We start from the raw sequence: 19,173 nt of genomic DNA on the forward strand, positions 1-19,173 counted from the left end.
TTCTGTGAGTTTTCTCGTTACCACAAAAAAACTAAAACTTCTCTAGGGTACACTTGTTAACACATCAGCTATTGCTAACTTTCCAAATGACCAACACTTCACACTTAACCTCCCTGCCTACAAAAAAACAGAGGATAAAACAAAATATTAGCAATTTACGCTAAAATCTTCCCTGCCTACAAAAACAGAGGATCAAACTAAATATTAGCAATTTACGCTAAAATCTTCCCTGTCTACAAAAACAGAGGATCAACTGCAAATAACTAGCACGTAAAGCTAATTCTTCTCTGCCTAAAGCAAAGGGTACACAATATTAACCTGTAATGTTAATCTTCCCTGACGGGCAGAGGGTATCTTTCATCTCTAAAAAAAAAAACTTTTTTTTAAAGGATAACTTAGTTAACAAAACCCTGCAGCTGTCTGTTAACTCTTCTCTGAACGGCGCAGAGGCAAAACACATATACTGGTCTGTAGCAGTTCTTTGAATGGAGCGGAAAAAAAAACTCACCAACCCTTGGTTGTAAAGGAAGATTCTGGAACTCAGTCAGGCTTTGAGATCTTTGAGCTTGAAGTTTCAATCTGGAGGAAGCTGGAAAGATTCAGTCTGGTAATCTTTGTTTAGCTGGAAGTTTCACTCTGGATTCCAAAAGATGCAGTCTGGAAAGCAGATCTTTTGTTGAGCTTGCTGTTTCAATCTGGATTCAGGTCTTTGAGCTTGAAGTTCTTTGAGTTTTCTTTTTTTCCATCCGGGTTCACGGCACCAAGTTGTTGTGAACTTAGAATCGAAAAACCAGGAGACTTGGTTGTTTCTTCAGCAGGATTCTTTATTGAGAACACAAGCCGTCGGTAGCTGCAGTCACCAAGTCTGACGTGAATGTTCTCTTACAGTTTATATACATTTAGGGGCAGGAACCGAAAAAGACAGGTTTAAGAACCGGTTCTAGACTGAGAGCATTGCCCACCCTAATCCACTCAGCATATCTATTCAAACACTGAGACCCGAGTACAGGACTGGCTGGACTTTCTTGCTAAAACACAAACTCTAAGAGTTTCAGTAAAACAGGACTGACCAGAATCGTTTGCTAGAAAACTCTGATAATCATACCTAACCTTAACCTGCTAAATTCAATGTAAACCTAAATTAAACATTTTAATAAATCTGGATTCCCACACCTTCATGAGGCGACCGTTCAAAATGATTACGACCAGACAGATCCTTGCGCAAATTCGCCCGTGGGACTGGTTTATATCTCTCAATCTGAAAGACGCATATTTTCAGATTCAGATAATACCCCGTCACAGGCCATTCTTGAGATTCGCCATTGACGGTCAGGTATATCAATACACCGTCCTCCCGTTTGGCCTGTCCCTAGCACCCCGTACATTTACGAAGTGCATGGACGCGGCTCTCGCTCCCCTCAGAAGTCAGGGCATGCTAATATTGAATTATTTGGACGATTGGCTGATTCTAGCGCAGCTGGACCAAGAGCTCATTACTGCCCAGCCAGACGACCTCTTGTTCCCCTGAAAAATTTTCAGAGAATGCTAGGCTGCATGGCTTCAGCCGCAGCGGTGCTTCAGCTGGGTTTGCTACGCCCGCTACAGCTCTGGCTGAGTGCACGAGTACCACGCCAAGCTTGGGCTTCCGGCGGTCTGCGTATCAGAGTGACTCAGAGCTGCGTTTCAGTTCTGGACCCCTGAACAGCGGCCGAGTGGTACCAGTCGGGGGTGACGATGGGAGCCATCTCGTACCGAAAGGTTATCTCGACAGACGCCTCCAACCTAGGTTGGGGTGCCCTGTTCGAGGGCAGACCGGTGTTTGGCCAGTGGTCAGACCAGGAGAAATGCCTTCACATAAACTGTCTGGAGATGATGGCGGTCGAGAACGTGCTGAGGCACTTCCTCCCACACCTACGGGGCTACCACGTGCTGGTCCGCACGGACAATATGTCAGTGGTAGCCTACGTCAATGCTCTGGCGGAACGCCTTCTCGTTTGGGCTCAGCACTCCCTGCTCTCGCTGAGAGCCGTGCATGTGCCTGGACACCTAAACGACGGTCCAGACAGACTGTCCAGGGACAATGTTCCCCCGGGAGAATGGTCCCTGCATCCTCAGACAGTCCAGCTGCTGTGGCGGCGTTTTGGCAAAGTGAAAGTCGACCTGTTTGCGTCGAAAGACAACGCTCATTGCCCACGGTTCTTTTCAAAGAACGAGGCCGCGCTGGCCCAAGCGTGGCCCAGCTGCCCGCTGTACGCTTTTCCCCCGATCTCGCTGTTACCACAGGTAATCAGGAGAGTCAGGGAGGCGGGCCTTGCAGTGCTTCTCGTGGCCCCGCGATGGGAGAACCAAGTCTGGTTCCCAGAGCTGATGCAGCTGACCGATCTAGCCCCATGGCCAATCCCGGTGAGAAGGGATCTCCTCTCTCAAGCCGGCGGTTCAATTTGGCATCCTCATCCAGAGCGCTGGTCTCTGCATACATGGATAATCAACGGGTACCCGTTGTCCTGCCAGAAGGGGTGGTGAACACGATCACGCAGTCTAGAGCTCCCTCCACGAGAAGGCTCTACGCGTCGAAATGGTCTGTGTTTACTAACTGGTGCGCGGGGAAAGACCTGGACCCACAAACCTGTGGGGTCTCTGAGGTACTTGTTTTCCTTCAAGAGCTGCTGGAAAAGGGCAGGTCCCCTTCCATGCTCAAAGTTTACGTTGCGGCCATTGCGGCGTTCGCTGAGTCGACGCGCGGCCAGGCAATAGGAAGGAACGAATTCGTCATCCGCTTCCTTAGAGGAGCCAGGAGGATGAATCCCCCGCGACCCCCGTCAGTTCCTATTTGGGATCTTTCTGTGGTCCTGGAGGCCATGAAAGCACATCCCTTTGAACCATTACAGACCGTGGATCTGAAATATCTTTCGCTCAAAACCGCTTTTCTGATAGCCCTGCCATCAGTTAAGCGCGTGGGTGACTTGCACGCGTTATCTGTTAACGCCGCATGTCTTGAGTTTGGGCCTAATGACTCTAAAGTCATCCTCAAGCCGAGACATGGTTATGTCCCCAAAGTGCTCGGCACTCCTTTTAGAGTGCAGGTTATTACGTTATCGGCCCTGCCGGGGTCCGGTAGCGAAGTCGATGTTAACCTCCTCTGCCCTGTCAGAGCGCTGAGGATTTACATCACACGCTCCGCCGCCTTCAGGCGCTCGGAACAGCTATTCGTTTCGTTCGGTGGACACACTAAGGGTCTCGCCACCTCGAAACAGAGTCTGTCCAGGTGGATTGTTGACGCTATCGCGGCAGCATATGCGTCTAAAAACCTGCAGTGCCCTTTGGGCGTTAGGGCTCATTCCACTAGAGGCATGGCCTCTTCGTGGGCTTGGTGCAGCGGGATTTCTATTCACAACATTTGTACGGCGGCAGGCTGGGCCTCCCCCTCTACATTTGTTAGGTTCTACAACCTAGAAGTTCCCGCCCTGCAGGCTAGACTTCTGTCAGTCTAAGTTTCGAGTATGTTCTGCTCAGGTTCGATCACGCGCAGGCTGCTCTCACGCTAATATTAGCTCCCCTGGCTGAACTACACTGCAAGGATTGTTATCCACGTGTCAGTATGGACCGGCTGTGCCACTCTGTATTCTTGCCACATGATACTGTGTGCTTATGTACATGTACTGGCCCACTCAGGTTGGCCATCTTATTCCCACTGATCTGTGTCCCCCGGGTGTTCCCTTGGGACTATATGTGGTTGATGCTGGCGTGCACGGCATTGACAAGGGGTTCCCGTAGCATAAGCAACTTACGCAACTTACAGAGAACCTCTCGTAAGAGAACGTACTCGGTTACTAACGTAACCTCGGTTCTCTCTAGAAGAGGGAACGAGTATTGCGTAACCTGCCGTGCCCGCCTCGAGCTGGTATCGCTTCAGTCGATGAAAACCAGGTAAGCAGCCCCCGAGCCCTTCCTTATATACGCTAAGCCACACCCATTTTGCCGGGCTTTGACGCGTGAGGGCGCGACATCAAGCAGGGCTCAGCGGTAGGCTGCTGCAGTTGCCGCAGGGCAGCCAATGAGCGCGCTAGTAAGCCCGCTCTAGGTCTGCTAGCTGCTGCAATGCGTTGACAATAAATACAAAATTAAGGATAATTTTTGGCTTCAATATCTCGAGAAAAGATGACTTTACCCGTAGCGTAAGCAACTTACACAATACTCGTTCCCTCTTCTAGAGAGAACCGAGGTTACATTAGTAACCGAGTACGTTAACTTGTATTGCAATTAATACTAGTACAATTAGTGTATTGCAATACTAGTACTAGTTTACTTCTCTTTCTAGTTAACTACATTTTTATTATATTGTGAACTAGTAGTTACTAGTACTTTGACTGTTAACTAGTTACAAATGAACTTGTTACCAGTTAACTACTTAACACTTACAAGCAAAAGTTACTAGTTAATTTCTTGGGAACATTTATACTTTTCATGTGATGCAAAAATAAATAGTTTTTATTAGTTTATTAAGTAAACTTTTTTATTAAAGTGTTAAAGTGTTAATGCACTTATAATTAGTAAATAAAGAATCACATAAAAATGTATTTATAAAGCACCTTAAAAAACACAGAATGTACCAAAGTGCGGTACAATTTTTATAACAAGTAAAATAAAATACAGAGAAAGAAAGGGATAAAAAAGAAATAAAAGATAGAAAACAAAAGGAGAAAAAATAAGAATATAAATGCATCTAATCTAAACCTAATGGTCCTTACAAAGTAGCAAAGGCCTCATCAAACAAATACGTCTTCAGACAGGTTTTAAACATGTCTTTACAGAGGAAGAGGAAATGTGGATATTGGTAAACCATTCCGCAAAAACTGTCAAAATATGTTATTCTTAAATTTGATGCCAAAGGAATAAGTGTAAGATTAAAATAAATCCCAAACTATGGAAGGACGGCCATGACCCCCCCCCCCCCCCCCCCCCCCGGTCTAATTTTGCCATGATCACAACATAAAAGCTGCTTTCTTGAAATTTTTTGTTTTTTTCTAGTTTGGGAGTAACAATAGCTATTTGAAGTGCAGTGTATATACTGCTGCATCATGGATGAGAGAACTCACTTCTACTTTGATCAGAGACTCAATGAGGCTGAAATAGCTCTGTATGTCAGCGATAGAGCACTTCCAAATCAGTGTCTCACACTCGAGAGGGAGGCTATACAACTTTATCACCATAGACACTATAGAGACTGACTATGTGGTCAATTTCATTTCCACACACCTCGAGGGATCAGGATAATATGCACAGTTGTAGAATAAAATTTGACGCTTGATAATTAAATGGTTGATTCTCATGAAATTGAAGATCAAATGCAAAATATATGATTGTTTTACTGAACCCAGTTTTACTTGATTAACTTGTGACCAGTATCACATTATATAACATAGTCAGTAGTTAACTGCCACTAGTTAACATTACTTTAAAATATAGTTAACTAGTAACAGAGGTTACCTAGAAATAGTAGTAGTTGCAGCACTAGTTAACTATTAGGGTACCACGGGACTAAAGGCGCCTTTGATTTTATTTTCCTGTAAACCACTAGATGGCACGAAAACCTGCCGTAGCACTTTCCAAACCCAGACAGCAACATAGTGTCGGCTCAGATCCGGCCCACATCTGGTACGTGTGGAATCCATGTGTACCAGATGTGGGCCGACACTATGTTGCTGTCTGTGAAACATTCGCTTTTCAAAATGCACATGGAAATTTGGCTGATCCTTGATGCAATCGCGGGCAGCAGCGTAAAGTTGATTATGCGCTAATTATATTGAATATTTGATGTTTTTAAAAATATTGTAGATTTAAGTAGCAAAAGATAATCGCTAAAATGATTGAATATATTTTGAAACAGAGGTCTTCTTAATGATTTTCAGTTTTGTCCAAGCTAATTAAAATAAAAAAATTTCAATAACTGAAGAATATGTAAAAGTATGGTATTTGGCGTAAAAGGCGCCCTGCTGTTGGAGCAAAAGGCACAATCATTTATTTATTTATTTTTTATTAATGCTGAGAACGGGAACATACAAAAGAGAAAGTATACATCACATAATATCAACCAAAACAATTAAAAAGGAGACAACAGCAAAAAGGACAAAAAAATATACATATATATAAAATACAAAAAAAAGAAGAAAAGGAAAAGAGGTAGGGCCATTACATCACATAAAGATGTTCACATGAAACAATAATTTACATGATAATAAACAGCTGATGAAACCATCATTTCAAAAAAAAAAAAAAGGATTGTTACTACTGTAAATCTATATTAAATTATGATGGGATCTCCTTCAATCCTTTCAGAATCTTTACTTTTTTTTAAACATTTTGTTTCTGTATTTTTAAAATGAACATTTTTTAATTTCCCCATGCTGGTGACCCTTTTAGTGAGTGTGGGGTAAAAGGCCCACCTTGCCACCTCGTACATTTATACGATTTTTTAAAATATAAACTACTTTTATTTTTATTTTTCACATAAAATCTGTTGCTCCATCAATGTTCAATACAAACATTTGTTTTTCTTCAATCATACACTGTGGGAGTATAAAGAAAAGCACATTTCTTAAGGTTTGCCTTTAGCTCCATTGTACCCTACTTGTATTTCACGTCATTAGTACATTTATATGACCTGTTGTTGCCTAATAGCTACCTCAGTATATTTCATAAGTGATCTACCCATCATTATTCCTGCTCTGACATTAGCTGTGCGCAACTCATTGCTAATGCCCAATATGGTTTAGCAGAGAAGGCATGCTGACATATTCATTGGAGATGTTTCTCAGCAGTTGTCATGGAGACACATGTTTTGTGATTGATTTGAAAGCGCTCCAATAAAGAGCTCCATTCATTTCACAAACCTGCAGAGATTCGCTGATATCTGATGTAGTGTGTGCACTGACAAACACTCGTGTTGTGCGGTTATGGGAGCAGAATGTCATTTGCAAACAGGCCCTTTTTTGTATTGGATCGCTTAGAGCCAGAGCAGCCCATTGGCTCACAGAAGACCACTGGCTCCCATCTGGGTTGCTGTGACGCACCCGAGTTGCTCTGGATTGCCCAGGTCTCTGCACTCTGTCATCATGTGTCTGTGAACGACAGCCCAGCGGCCCAGGGAACGGCTGTCTTATCGCCAGCTTGGCGAATCTGTCTTGAACTACTAGGGAGGGGCTTAATTGGCTTCTAGAAAGAGTGATGGACATTGTGAGACGATGTTCCCTTTGGCTGATGTTTGAGTTGTGCTTCTCTTTCACGGTCTATTGGAGCAAGTAATTGTGGTAGAACTGCTCTAAACCAGGGGCGCTTTATAGATGTGCGAATCTTTTCTGAATGGCCCTGAAAAACACAAGGGTAAAGAAAGCAAATGATCTTTGACTCTGTTAATTATGGGCCATTAATAGACAATTTACAATACAAAACTGTTCAAGTTATGTGCCAATATGAGTCTATTACTGCTCCAAATAGGATTGCTAAGATATGTTTTGAAAATGAATATATTTGTAAAATGATTATTTAAAAAAAAAAAAAGCAAATAGTTTATAATGGTCTATGCCATGATTTTTTAAATGCAAAAATCTTACCTTTTTCTTACCCATTTTATTTATGTATGACCGACAAATATGCATCACATTAAGTTTATTAGTTATATTAAAATTGTGTAAGGCAAATGGATGGGAATTTTATATGCAATTCAAATACATAAATCTTATTTAGGCCTACATATTTTAGTTTCTCTTTGTTTTTTATTATAAATTACTTGTTGAATTATTTACAAATTATAACAGGGGATAGAAATACATTATAACAGGGGTTTTCAAACTTTTTAATGCTATGGACCCCTAAAATAATTATTATTTTCCAATTATATTTATTTTGAATATCATATTTAGTCATTTTGAACCTATTATTATTATTTTATTTGTATTATTCTATGCTGTTATTTTATATTGAACTTTTCCACAATGCCTCTGTCTCTGAGGAAGCAAGATTTAGTTTCTTTAGAAATAGCATTTGCAGATTCCGTAGATATAAATAAAATGTATGCTTATAACTGGTTATACAGAAGAAGAAAAAATTGACTCTTAAAATTGAAAAAATGCTTCTAATGTTTATACTGAATTCAATTTATTTTTTAAAGTTCCCATATGGAGCTCATGGAGTCAAGCTTGAAAGACATACAAAATTATAAAAATAATAATTTTGCTCTAAAATCTTATTGGATGAGCTACATTCAAAGCCATTGTAACGCATCTGATTTTGAATTGTATATTAATGCACCAAATTGCTAGCATTTTATACAGTGATTCTACCGCGGTTAAGAGGGTTCAACAGCTCATTCATTGACAGAACAGAACAGAACAGTTCATTGACTTCAGCTGGTAAGGCTGGAAGACCATCTTGAACAAGCACATTTCTCCAACCTCTTACTAATCTCATGTTTCTTTCTTCATCCTCAGTACATACAGACAAATTTAATCATCAAACACATCAAGATCTCATCTCAAACCAGAAGAACCGCTCAACTCGATCGATGGGCTCCTTGGTAGACAAGAACAGTGAACAGCTGCAAGGATTTGCAAATTATCTCCAAAACAAACAATCCCACCGGAGAGAGACAAGGAACATTTCAAATGTTTGCTGTTAGAAAGAGCCCAGAACAGATGTGAAGATTGGACACTGAACGCTTTAACCCCATGTGACTCTTACAGCAGACTGAAGGAAAGAGGAACATGGAGGTGTCATAAATGAGACAGAAGTATGACAGAGAGTAGCTATAGAAAGTAGTGTCAAGGTCATCTTTTATTGAGTTTTGTGCTTTGCCAGGAGACTCGTTTAATGTGTGGTGAATATCTTCCTGCAGACTCCTGTGGTCTTTGTGAAGGTAACCATGGACATGAGCACCTGAGCCGCATCTATTTATAGCAGTCCTGCAACCTGAGGCATTGTGTTCTTTATGACTCTGTGACCCACACGTCTCCCAGATCACCTGGCAAGCATTTCTCAGAAGACCCTGTTTTCTTGTGTTTTAATCAGCCGTAAAGGAAAAGGAGCTTAGAAGAAAAACGGACGTCTCCAGGAGCATTCCAACTGCCATGTTTCATTAATAGTTTTTTTGGGGGGGGGACTCCTGTCTGCATGTTTAACCCAGATTCTTTTTGTCAAAATGTTGCTTCATACTCATGCATTATGTAAAGACTATAGTTCTAGTGTTCATCTGGGTGAAGTATGTGATAATAGATTATGTGCTGACAGAGTTTTTAAATGTCCTGCTGTGGTTTGACGTCTGTGACTTTTTCAGAGAGAATCTGTTATGTGAATTTGGCTGTACTGCAGAAAACTGTATATATTTGTATAAATGTATTTCATATACTGTGTTATTGGACGTTATAAAACTATCTGTTGAAATGTTGACAAATTATTTCTGAGCATAAAGCATTAATTTCACTCTTCTCAGTTATTTAGAAAAGTAATTCTGGTTGGTTATCTTGATTTTGCCAAGTAAGACATGTTGCTGGATCAACATATTTTGTTTGCAATCCCAAATTCAGTTCTCTTTCATGGCTTATTGCACTTGAATGGTCATACACACATATGACAATATGCCTGTCTTGGCGAATATTCATGTAAACACAGTCTTAAGTGAACGTAAACCACTGGGAAAGAAATCAGATGTGTGGCAATGGGATCAGTGCATTAAGTCTTAAAGTGACAGCAGCCTAATACAGTAAACCAATATACATTGGTTATATCAGTTTCAGTTTTTACATATAATTTAAATTGATTTCACACACTTAAAGCATTAACGTATCGCATATTGAATATTGCATTATCTAACAAAGTTATCACATATCGCATTTTTCTTCAATAACGCGCATAAAAATCAGAGGGAAATGATAGGTGAATAGCATTGATGTAAAAGCACCTAACCCTGGTTGCAAGCCTAAACTTGACATAAACTGTAAACTTGTCCCTCAAATCTGATTGGTTGATTGGAATGTTGATCCAGTATCATGTTGTACTTGATGAAATCACATTCACCAATTCAGCCATCACTTTAAAATAAAGTTTCATTTGTGATATGGGGTCATATTATGATTTTTTACATTTTAAAATTTTAGTGTGTATTGTTGCTGTTTGAGCATGAAAAAGTCCATGCTGTTCTAGAAAGCATCTTCCCCTCAACACAGTGAGATAGCAGAACCCATTCTTTGCATGCCATGACTGAAAAATCTTTCTGATAAAATGGTTATAATGAGCTGAAATCTTGCAGGTGGTTTTACAGCTGCTCCCTCTGGAGTTTTAAACATTTAACCATCCTTAAAATAGACCAATAAAGCAGCCTTTTAAAAATGATGATTCCTTGCTGAGACCCCCTGCATTTTTAAAAGCACATTAGATCGCTGTTATTTTTCAGTGCATTTTAACTTCAGTTAAGAAAAAGGAAATCCAAGTAATAGGACTGAACTGCTCTGAACCGTATACTTTGCAGCTTCTAGTCCTTTACATGCTAAGAGATGTGAAGAAAAAAATCCCATTGATACTTACAAAATGAGATGAAAAGAAAGAAATCATTCAAATTTGTTATTTATGGATTTTTTAAATTTATTTATTAAATATAAAAAAAGCAAACAATTCTGCTGTTTTTGTCCTTTTCTTTTAACAAATCATAATGCAAAGTGATATAACTGTAAACATTTCAGCTTTGAAACAAACTCACTCTCTTATTGTTCTTTGGTAATGTTTACATATGGATCACTATATTGTGAGTACAATCTGTGATTATGATATCTTACATAATATTAACAATAGCAGTATATTTGCTTGGTGAAATAGTGAAATTATAGCATACTTTGCATTTTTTCCTCTGATACACAAATACTAATGCCTTGCAGTATACTCAGTAAAGTACCAAAGCAGTAAAACACTTGTTAATAAACTTCAACTAAATAGGTTAAAACAGTTAGTAAACAGTAACATTTCCCACAGTTAAGACACTATCTAAACATGTCAGTTTAGGGTTTCGGTAGTGATATTGGATATTTTTGCAAAAAACAACAACAACAACGTACATATGGTTTGTTTTTTGATGAATAACATTTAGCATTTTTCCTAATTCTTTGACCTTTCCACACATTCATTTTTAATATGCTTACATTTTGTATTCACATCTTTTGGTGGCTTTTCACAGCAGAAACAGTTTTAAATAAATGCTTCGGTATGTCGAGCAAACTGAGCCATGAATGTGCATTAATTGAAATCATGCACATAAATCTGAAAATCAGCAGCTATAAATGGAAATGTTTTCAAATAGTGATACAGTAAATTCAGTTGCCCATTAAAAGATACAGACAGATAAGAAAAGTGTCCCTTCAAAATACTGGACAAGGCCTCTTCTGGCATATACTGAGAAACACAAGACAACATACATGTTTGATAGCATAAGGAAAACTGTTGCCTCTTTTAAGTGGCTTTGCAGATGTTCGCCATGGCCACATCAGTCCAGCTGCTTACGGACTGCTGTATGCGCCGTGTCTGTTTTCGGATGGAAGCCCTGTTCAGTCCTCTGGAAATGTTGCTCTTGGTCGTGCTGTAGCTCTTGCTCATGACCCCTTTGTAGTGCTCCAATGCCTGGACCCTGCAATCACATTATCATCAATGGTTAGAGTTAAGTGTGTGATGAAGTAAGGTGCTTTTGGAGATCATGATATCAAACTAGGCACGTGACATGTGTCTCGGTGGAGGGTGGGGCTTAATATCCTACACAACTGACAGCAAACTGGCATTCAGATCTGCCTCCATTTAGCTGGCAACTAGCCAAATTCCTACGATTCAATTAATTCCCGAAGGATGAAATCAAGTCCTGCCCTATATTTTTCTTATTCCAGAAGCTGTCTCATTTGGATATATACGTCACAAAACTTGCCGACTTTAAGACCGAAGTCGAAGTCAAGTTTTTATGCGAACGTTTGCAGCCGAATGCAGAGGCTTTCAAAGTTTACTTCAAATAATAATGCACGAATTGACACATGAACACTAGAAATTTTTCAAGTCTACAAAGTTAAAGGTACAATATGCTACTTTTTTGTTCAAAATGAACAAAATTTACATAACGAGTCAATACATCACCAATCCTTTTTCAAAAACGTGTTTTTGTCCTACCTTGATTCACTATGGTAAGCCTACTATAAGCGTTTATATTTTAGACCTAGCGGGAGTGTTTTCATGGGAAATTGCGTAAACGTCACTCGCCCCTCTTGTCATATCTGTAAACAGAGAAAATTTGCTCCTGCAACTTTGACGTGTGTATGGTGTGGGAGTGGCATAGTTTAGTTGTCATAACTAGCGAGAAAGTTTGACGTGGAGGCGCTAAATCTCAAACCTCTGGGGAATCACCCGTCTAAAAAAAACCCCGCAGAATTGAACATATCAATTGTCATATGTAGCTCTCTAACAGAGTTCGTTATAAAGCATTATATTGTGAAGGGTCATTCCCTTGAAAATGTATTTTCAAGAAAGTCCTGTGTCTATTAATGGGTATCTAGAAATGTTGCTTTAACTACTAGCTGAAATAAAATAAGTGATCATTTTTTATACATTTTATTTCAATTAATGTTTATTTTGTGCTGTACTATGCTGATGACAAAATGTACATGTGTTCTGTACGTACACCTTAAATTATGCATAAAAAAAACGAAGTATACTTTGGGCTTTAGCTTACAAGCTTAGTGCTAACTGGTTACAAAATGCACTTTTGATTAGCGAGGACAAGATAGGTTTTTGACCAGGCATTGAGGAAGGGGGATATGATCTAGCAATACACCAAGACTAAAGAAAACACATTAACAGTTATTTACATGAGTGAAAGTTATGTTAGTTAGAGTTTAGTGTTCAAATCCCAATGTTATATATGATTTTTAGTGCTGTCAAATTGATTAATCATGATAAATCGCATTTAACAAAAGTTTGCAAATACACACACACACATTATATATTTACAAAATGTTATGTTAGGTGCGATTAATCCAGATTATTTTTAAATGAAACAAGCAAAAATGCAGTTGTCGGCATGCAGTTTTTCAGTGTTTTGAAAAGTGCAGCTTTGGCATTTTAACAATAACTTGTTTAGTGTTACACAGGAAAAAAGGAGCAACAGACTTGTGAATTGGAACATTAATCATCTAAGATAAATTTTTTTTTGCTTTCAAAATGTAGTGAGCTGAAGAATCTGTCTGAATTGGCATGATGCATCACAATACAGAAGTAAAATAATGGTAAAAAGAATTGGAAGGAAATGGGCAAATTAAGCAGCAGCCATTGTAAAGTGTGTTGTAAAATGCCTTTTAGTGCTTGATATTAGAAAGTAAAGCTCCTTAAATCATGTTTGGTGTAGGTTAATAACTAATCATGCAATACAAATAGGCTTTAGTGTGGCGCTGACTGCACGAATCAGACCCAGTGAGCTAAAGTTAACTTCTTAGATTGGACAAACATGCTCACATAATGGAATAAACATTACATTTTTGCACAAGTATGTTTTCAAGCAGAACTTCAGAAAGATACTTAAAACATTTACCTTAGCTTTAATCCAAAAGACACTCCCTGAACCTGTCGCTTGCAGAATAGAAGAGAAATAATAAATGGACTTAATTCAGAAAGATATTACAAGTGATCATGCCTGAAAGCCTTGAATTTGTTGACTGCAATACAGCAGATTTAAATCAGCCCTAAAATTCCATCGTCACCCCTTTAGCTGGATTGATTAAGAGTGACTGACCGCCCAACCAAGGAATGAGACTTTTGAGCCATTTGAAAATCTTGGCGGGAGGAAAGTTATGTGTGGAATTCAAAAAGGGGAGGGAACGGGGTCCCTCGGAGGAGGAGGAAGGGCTGGAAGATATTAAGACAAGCACTGCATGATAAAAACATGAACAACCCCAATGTCTTAAAAAATAACCCTTAGATTAAAACAGTTAAATCACACAGTTGTTCCAGCAATAACCCCTCCAAGTTCAGTAACTTTTAAGCGGCTCAACATAAAGGCTTTTTAAGGAGGTTTCAGTACAGAGGGGGGGGGGGGATTGCACCCTCCCAAACTACAAACAGGAAATGGCCAGATGTCATGAGCGGGAACTGGGACCACATTGTGCCTGAGTGAGCACACCCTATCCCAAGAACTGACAGAAATAAAACTGATAAAAGGTGAAGATTAAAACAAAATGTTTTTTTTTTTTTTTTTTTTACAGAATGAACATTTTATTGAGATTTTTTTTATACTCACCTATCATCTTTCCAAATCGCATCATCAAAGGCTTGAGAGAGACGTTTTAGCCTTCCTAGGCCTTTGGACACACAATCCAAATCCTCATCAAACTGCCTGTCATGGGATGGAGAGAACCATTATGTGATATCATGTGTTACATTCATATCTGCAGAACTGTTATTGTGATCCCTAACGTTTTGTAGCGTCAGGGTCATCCATATGCTAATGTTCTCCCAAGCGTTGACTAAATTAGCTGTCAGATATATTATTTTAAAATCTACAGGCATGGGCTATGTTTGGAATGGAATACAAGCATACTACTTATTGGATCCTGCACAGTTTAGGGAGGGTCAGGCACCAATATTAAAATTCTGGCCGATAATTATTTATATGTTATAACTTATAACATAACTATACTATTATGTTGAATTAAACAACTAAAAGATAAAATACAGAAAACTAAAATCAATCACATTGAATGCTACGAGATTCAGGCATCAAAACATTATAATGTACAATATGAAAATGGATATTCATTTTGAAATTTGCCAAAGATTACATTTAACAGTGTTATTAAATTATTAGTTTTAAAACTTTTAGTGAGCGTTAGATGATGGCAAATATACAGCTCAGGGTGATTTTAGTTTACTAAAACCATAAAAAAAAGTGTTACTTGAAATAAAATAAACATTAGGCTAACTGAAATAAAAAAGCAGCTAGTTCCCCACGGCAACATTTCTCATTTTCACTTAGTATAACTAAAACTGGAAGAAGACACATTTAAAAATGAAAAAACACAACAAAATTTCTAAAACTAAAATTAAAGTAAAACTATTTTTAAAATATTTACAAGAATAGTATCTCAGTGATACTAAAATAACACTGAATCCAGCGTCCAACATCTTTGAAATAGTTACTGTTATTTTACATTTTTGTTCAATTTTGCATAAAATGTCTAAATATTTGACCATCTAATCTAATTATAATGACTATTAAAAAAAGAGAATTGTGGGATCTAGTGTTTTACACAATGTGCTCAATTGTTACACAACATATTTTGGCAAATGTAGTTATCAGGGTATTCCATGCATGCAGAAAATTGTAATACTCTGCACAGTATACATCGTATAGTGTGACATCTAAACAGTCACTCTCTTCAAAAAAATAAAAATAAATTCCTGATGACTCATCCTGCACTACACACATTCCTTCCCAATCAAATGCTATTTAGAATGAGAATGTCCTTCCCCTAAAATACCACCTGCAAGTACCAAATCACAGTTCACATCAGTGACATAATGGCCTATTTACAAAAAAAAAAGGTTGATTCTTTAAATATTGCCCACGCAACTTCCCAATGAAGAAAAATGCTGTCTTCAAATGATTTCATGGGGACACGAAACAATTTAAAATCAGCAAAAATGCAATGTGTGAATGCAGCTGTGCAGCCTCACCTCCTGCTGTTCACTGTGTTTGGTGATGCAAAAGGGCTTCTGAGTGCAGCCATTCGCACCAGCTGCCTCCTGGTGCCCCTGGTCTTCACCGTCCTAACAGCACGGGCACTGGCGTCTGGGGTACAGGCCCCTCGAGGAGTCCGCTTGCTGGTTGACCTTGGAGTTCGCCTGGGGGTGATAGTAGTACGGGCGGCAGATCGTTTTGGGGTTTGTGATGTCCCAGTGCAATCACACTCCTCTCCGCCTGATGTTCTACCAGGCGTCATGACCAGACTCTCCTGACGTGGCTGTCTGCTCCTTTGAAACTTCTGATTAGAAGATGAAAACATAGTTTTTTTTGGGAAGGTAAATAAACATTTGTTTTACATGAATAACTATAGACCTTATTCAGAGCAGCGCCATGACAGGTATGAGAGCGAGGCTGTGAGGGATAGACTTACCGTGTTTTCAATGGCATGCACAGCAACAAGCTCCTATATCACTTATAATTTTCCACAGCTCATGTTTTCTGGAGTTTTTTATCTACAGAAATTTCTTGGAAAGATATTTTTGCAGTGTTTCATCAGCAGAACAATCCAGAAACACATTAAATAACAGTACAACCCACTGAAGAGATATATGGCTGCGTCCGAAATCGCATAGGCTACTCTCTTGAGTTGGTACTTATTTTGAATTTAAAACAATTACTTCAAGCCCGCTTAAAAAGTACGCTCTATATAGTATTGAATGTGTGTAGGAATGAAATCTGGACGTACTACATTCGCCATGTTGTCATTATCATGTGACCTATCAGCATCAGTTACGCCGCTTCACGTTATTCTTTGTTTTACATACTCTGAACTGTACCACAATGCCATGTATTTGTCTTGTACTTTTTGCACTGTACTTGTCTGCAATTGAACTAAAAATAAAATGTAAAAATTAATGTCGCTTCACTGTCATTCACAAATCCTCTCCCATGGCCTCATGGGATAGTAAAGTGTCCATAATATGCACACTTCAGAATCTATCTATGTATATCCCTCACAGCCTCGCTTTCATTCTGGTTTAAATCAAAAATGGCGCTGCCATTTGAATAAGGTCTAAAACAAGTGATTGATTGAATGAATGTGCATTCACAGTTTCAAAGAAAAATTAAGCACACCTGACAGACGTTTCCAATGGAGTTTTTTGCACTGCGGGTCATTTTGCGGACAACACTGGTCTTTTGGTTCATCTGTAGTGACTCCCAGGTGGGGTTCTCCGAGATGTTGACGTTGGACTGCACTGGTTTCAGGGGCAGCCGCTTGCGCAGAGACATTCTCAGTGAGTTCAGCGAGCTGGTGGAGCGCATCTTCTTAAACTGCTGCGGCGCTTCAGGCGAGCTGTCGGGCTCTGACTCATCGAGGACAGCATGCGACCTCCAGACCCCGCTCACAATAGTGGACGTCATCATGAGTTCTCAGGGAGATGTAAAAATGTCTATTTGCAAAAAAATATGACTTAAAATATACTTTACGGTAAAAGTGTAGACCTATGTGCGTTGTCTTGTTGAATAGTAGCCTACATTGACTTTATACGTAAACAATGATGAACCATTTTGCAGTATTTTACAGCAACAATGCATTCTGTTAAAAAAAATCACTCTAAAACAGGTTGTTACTATAACATTTTCCCTTTTCTGTTAAAATTAGCATAATTAGTCCACAGTGTAGAACAAATAATATTCACGTAAGAAATGTCTGTGACTTTTAAAGATTTTATTCACCATTACTTTTCCAGGTTTTCCACGACTGTGGGAGGAACTCTGTGAAGAGCTGCCTCAGTTCAAATGATAAATAAACTGATCACAAGCTTGATGTTTGTAAAAGAAAATAGTAAATCGCGGTGAGTGATAATAAAATGAAACTGAAGTCTCCAAGATGTAAGTAGTAACGTTAACGCAGAGTAGAAGAAGAGCACAAAGCATTGATCATTTAAAAAGTTAGCGACCCAACGCAACATCGAACAAAAACAATAAATGCTTTAACGTTATACAACAAATACGTCTAAAAGATTTTGCATTGACTATGACGTTAAAATTAAAACTTACCGTTCTTTTTCCAAATATCAGAGTCTTTTGAAGTCAAACTATCCTTTACTTTGTTTCGAGTGGCTGGCTCTGGCTGTTGTTTGAATTTGGCGAACCGCTCCCTCTGGAAGTCAGACTCCGCCCACTATGTCCCGTTCCTCCACTCTGATTTGCCAAACATGCTGTTGCGTCGCAATCTAAGTGTGACGTAAACCGCGGTTCTTTGTTTTGGAACGCTTGTATTTCTATGATCAACTGTCTATATTCATTGAGACAAAGAGACCACTTTTAAACTGTTAAATACAGAAATACTAAAGCTCATCATGAATAAACCACCTCGAATGATAGCAAAACGTCAAATGCATAAATATCCCAAAATATTTAACAGCTGTGATCATTAAGTTAGTATTGTTTAACGTTCTAAAGCTTGTGCTTATAGTCAACTAAAAAAAAATCTAAGTAACTAAATGTCCAACAAATCTGAAATATAATTACATTTTTATTTGTCTCATAATTTGATATGACAGCGAACAAAGAAAATAGTGAAAGTATCCGAATCTTATTATAAAGTGGAAAATATATATCTTTAACCAAATCAAATCAAATAGGTTATAGGCGCATATATATATATATATTATATGTGCCTATAACCTATATGATTTGATTTGGTTAAAGGTTTATGATTTTTACACTATTTACACAAGTAAAATCTCGTCCTTGAGAATGTACAGTAAAATATCTTGCAATTAACTTTAATGACTTTATTTTACTGTATCTCCAACAAACACAGCCATCAATGTTCTAGGAGTGGCTGTGTCTTTGCTGGCTCAGAGACAAAGTACTTGCTCAACAACATTAGAATCTGGGGAGAAACGCACAAGGAAATCATCTAAACAGTTCACAAGTATAACGAGCTGTTTGACAGACATATTTTCACCTTATAATTTAACAACAACAAAACAAACAGGCTAAGCAGGAAACTAAGAAGATCTTTTTTAATTGAATTTATATTTAAAAGGGATTCCATCCTGGTTTCATCCCATTTGCCAGTTACAGTAATGGCTACTTGAATTCCAGTCTGATCTCCTCTATGCTCAACGTCTCTGTGATTTGAATGCCTGAGATGAAATTCCATGTGGAGATGTTCAATTTCGATTTGGGAGGGATGTAAAAAAAAAACATGTTTGCATCACAATAAGTGTATTGTGATTGTCAAAACATTTGGTAACTAAACAGAATTTTATTAAGTTCCATTTCAGTGACAACATGTTTCAACATGGTACAATGACTGGTAGGCCCCACTGTTTTTATTATTGCTTGATTTCATATTTACAAATTTCACGATTTCAATTCAATTAAATTCTTGTGATATTCCGATC

The 19,173-nt window shown here is 38.7% G+C and overlaps 2 protein-coding genes across 7 annotated transcripts in view; one reads left to right on the plus strand and one right to left on the minus strand.

Moving 5' to 3' along the window:
- The window catches only part of plrdgb (PITP-less RdgB-like protein), a 98,511-nt gene extending 89,886 nt beyond the window's left edge, over nucleotides 1–8,625 (plus strand). For 3 of the 4 annotated variants that reach the window (XM_084137146.1, XM_084137145.1, XM_084137147.1), the window contains one exon: nucleotides 8,487–8,625. The gene's annotated coding sequence lies outside the window, so the exon portion shown is untranslated. The remainder of the gene's footprint in view (nucleotides 1–8,486) is intronic. The other variant, XR_014609263.1, reaches the window with a different exon arrangement.
- Nucleotides 8,501–17,927, minus strand: pimreg (PICALM interacting mitotic regulator). 3 transcript variants are annotated; one of them, XM_084137150.1, is made up of 6 exons: nucleotides 17,816–17,927; nucleotides 16,889–17,205; nucleotides 15,745–16,052; nucleotides 14,309–14,404; nucleotides 13,604–13,641; nucleotides 8,501–11,665 (listed from the first exon to the last, which is right to left on the minus strand). In XM_084137150.1, exons 2-5 carry the CDS (start codon nucleotides 17,177–17,179, stop codon nucleotides 13,611–13,613), a joined length of 726 nt encoding a protein of 241 aa, XP_083993276.1. In that variant the 5' UTR covers nucleotides 17,180–17,205; nucleotides 17,816–17,927; the 3' UTR covers nucleotides 8,501–11,665; nucleotides 13,604–13,610. The 3 variants fall into 3 exon arrangements, with proteins under 3 accessions (XP_083993276.1, XP_083993277.1, XP_083993275.1); XM_084137151.1 differs by having other exon boundaries at nucleotides 10,590–11,665; nucleotides 13,604–13,635; XM_084137149.1 differs by lacking the exon at nucleotides 13,604–13,641 and having other exon boundaries at nucleotides 10,596–11,665; nucleotides 17,816–17,920.
- Nucleotides 17,928–19,173: the final 1,246 nt, after the last annotated feature.

The sequence above is a fragment of the Abramis brama genome (assembly GCF_963993115.1).
Source record: "Abramis brama genome assembly, chromosome: 15".
In the NCBI taxonomy this organism is placed as follows: domain Eukaryota; kingdom Metazoa; phylum Chordata; class Actinopteri; order Cypriniformes; family Leuciscidae; genus Abramis; species Abramis brama.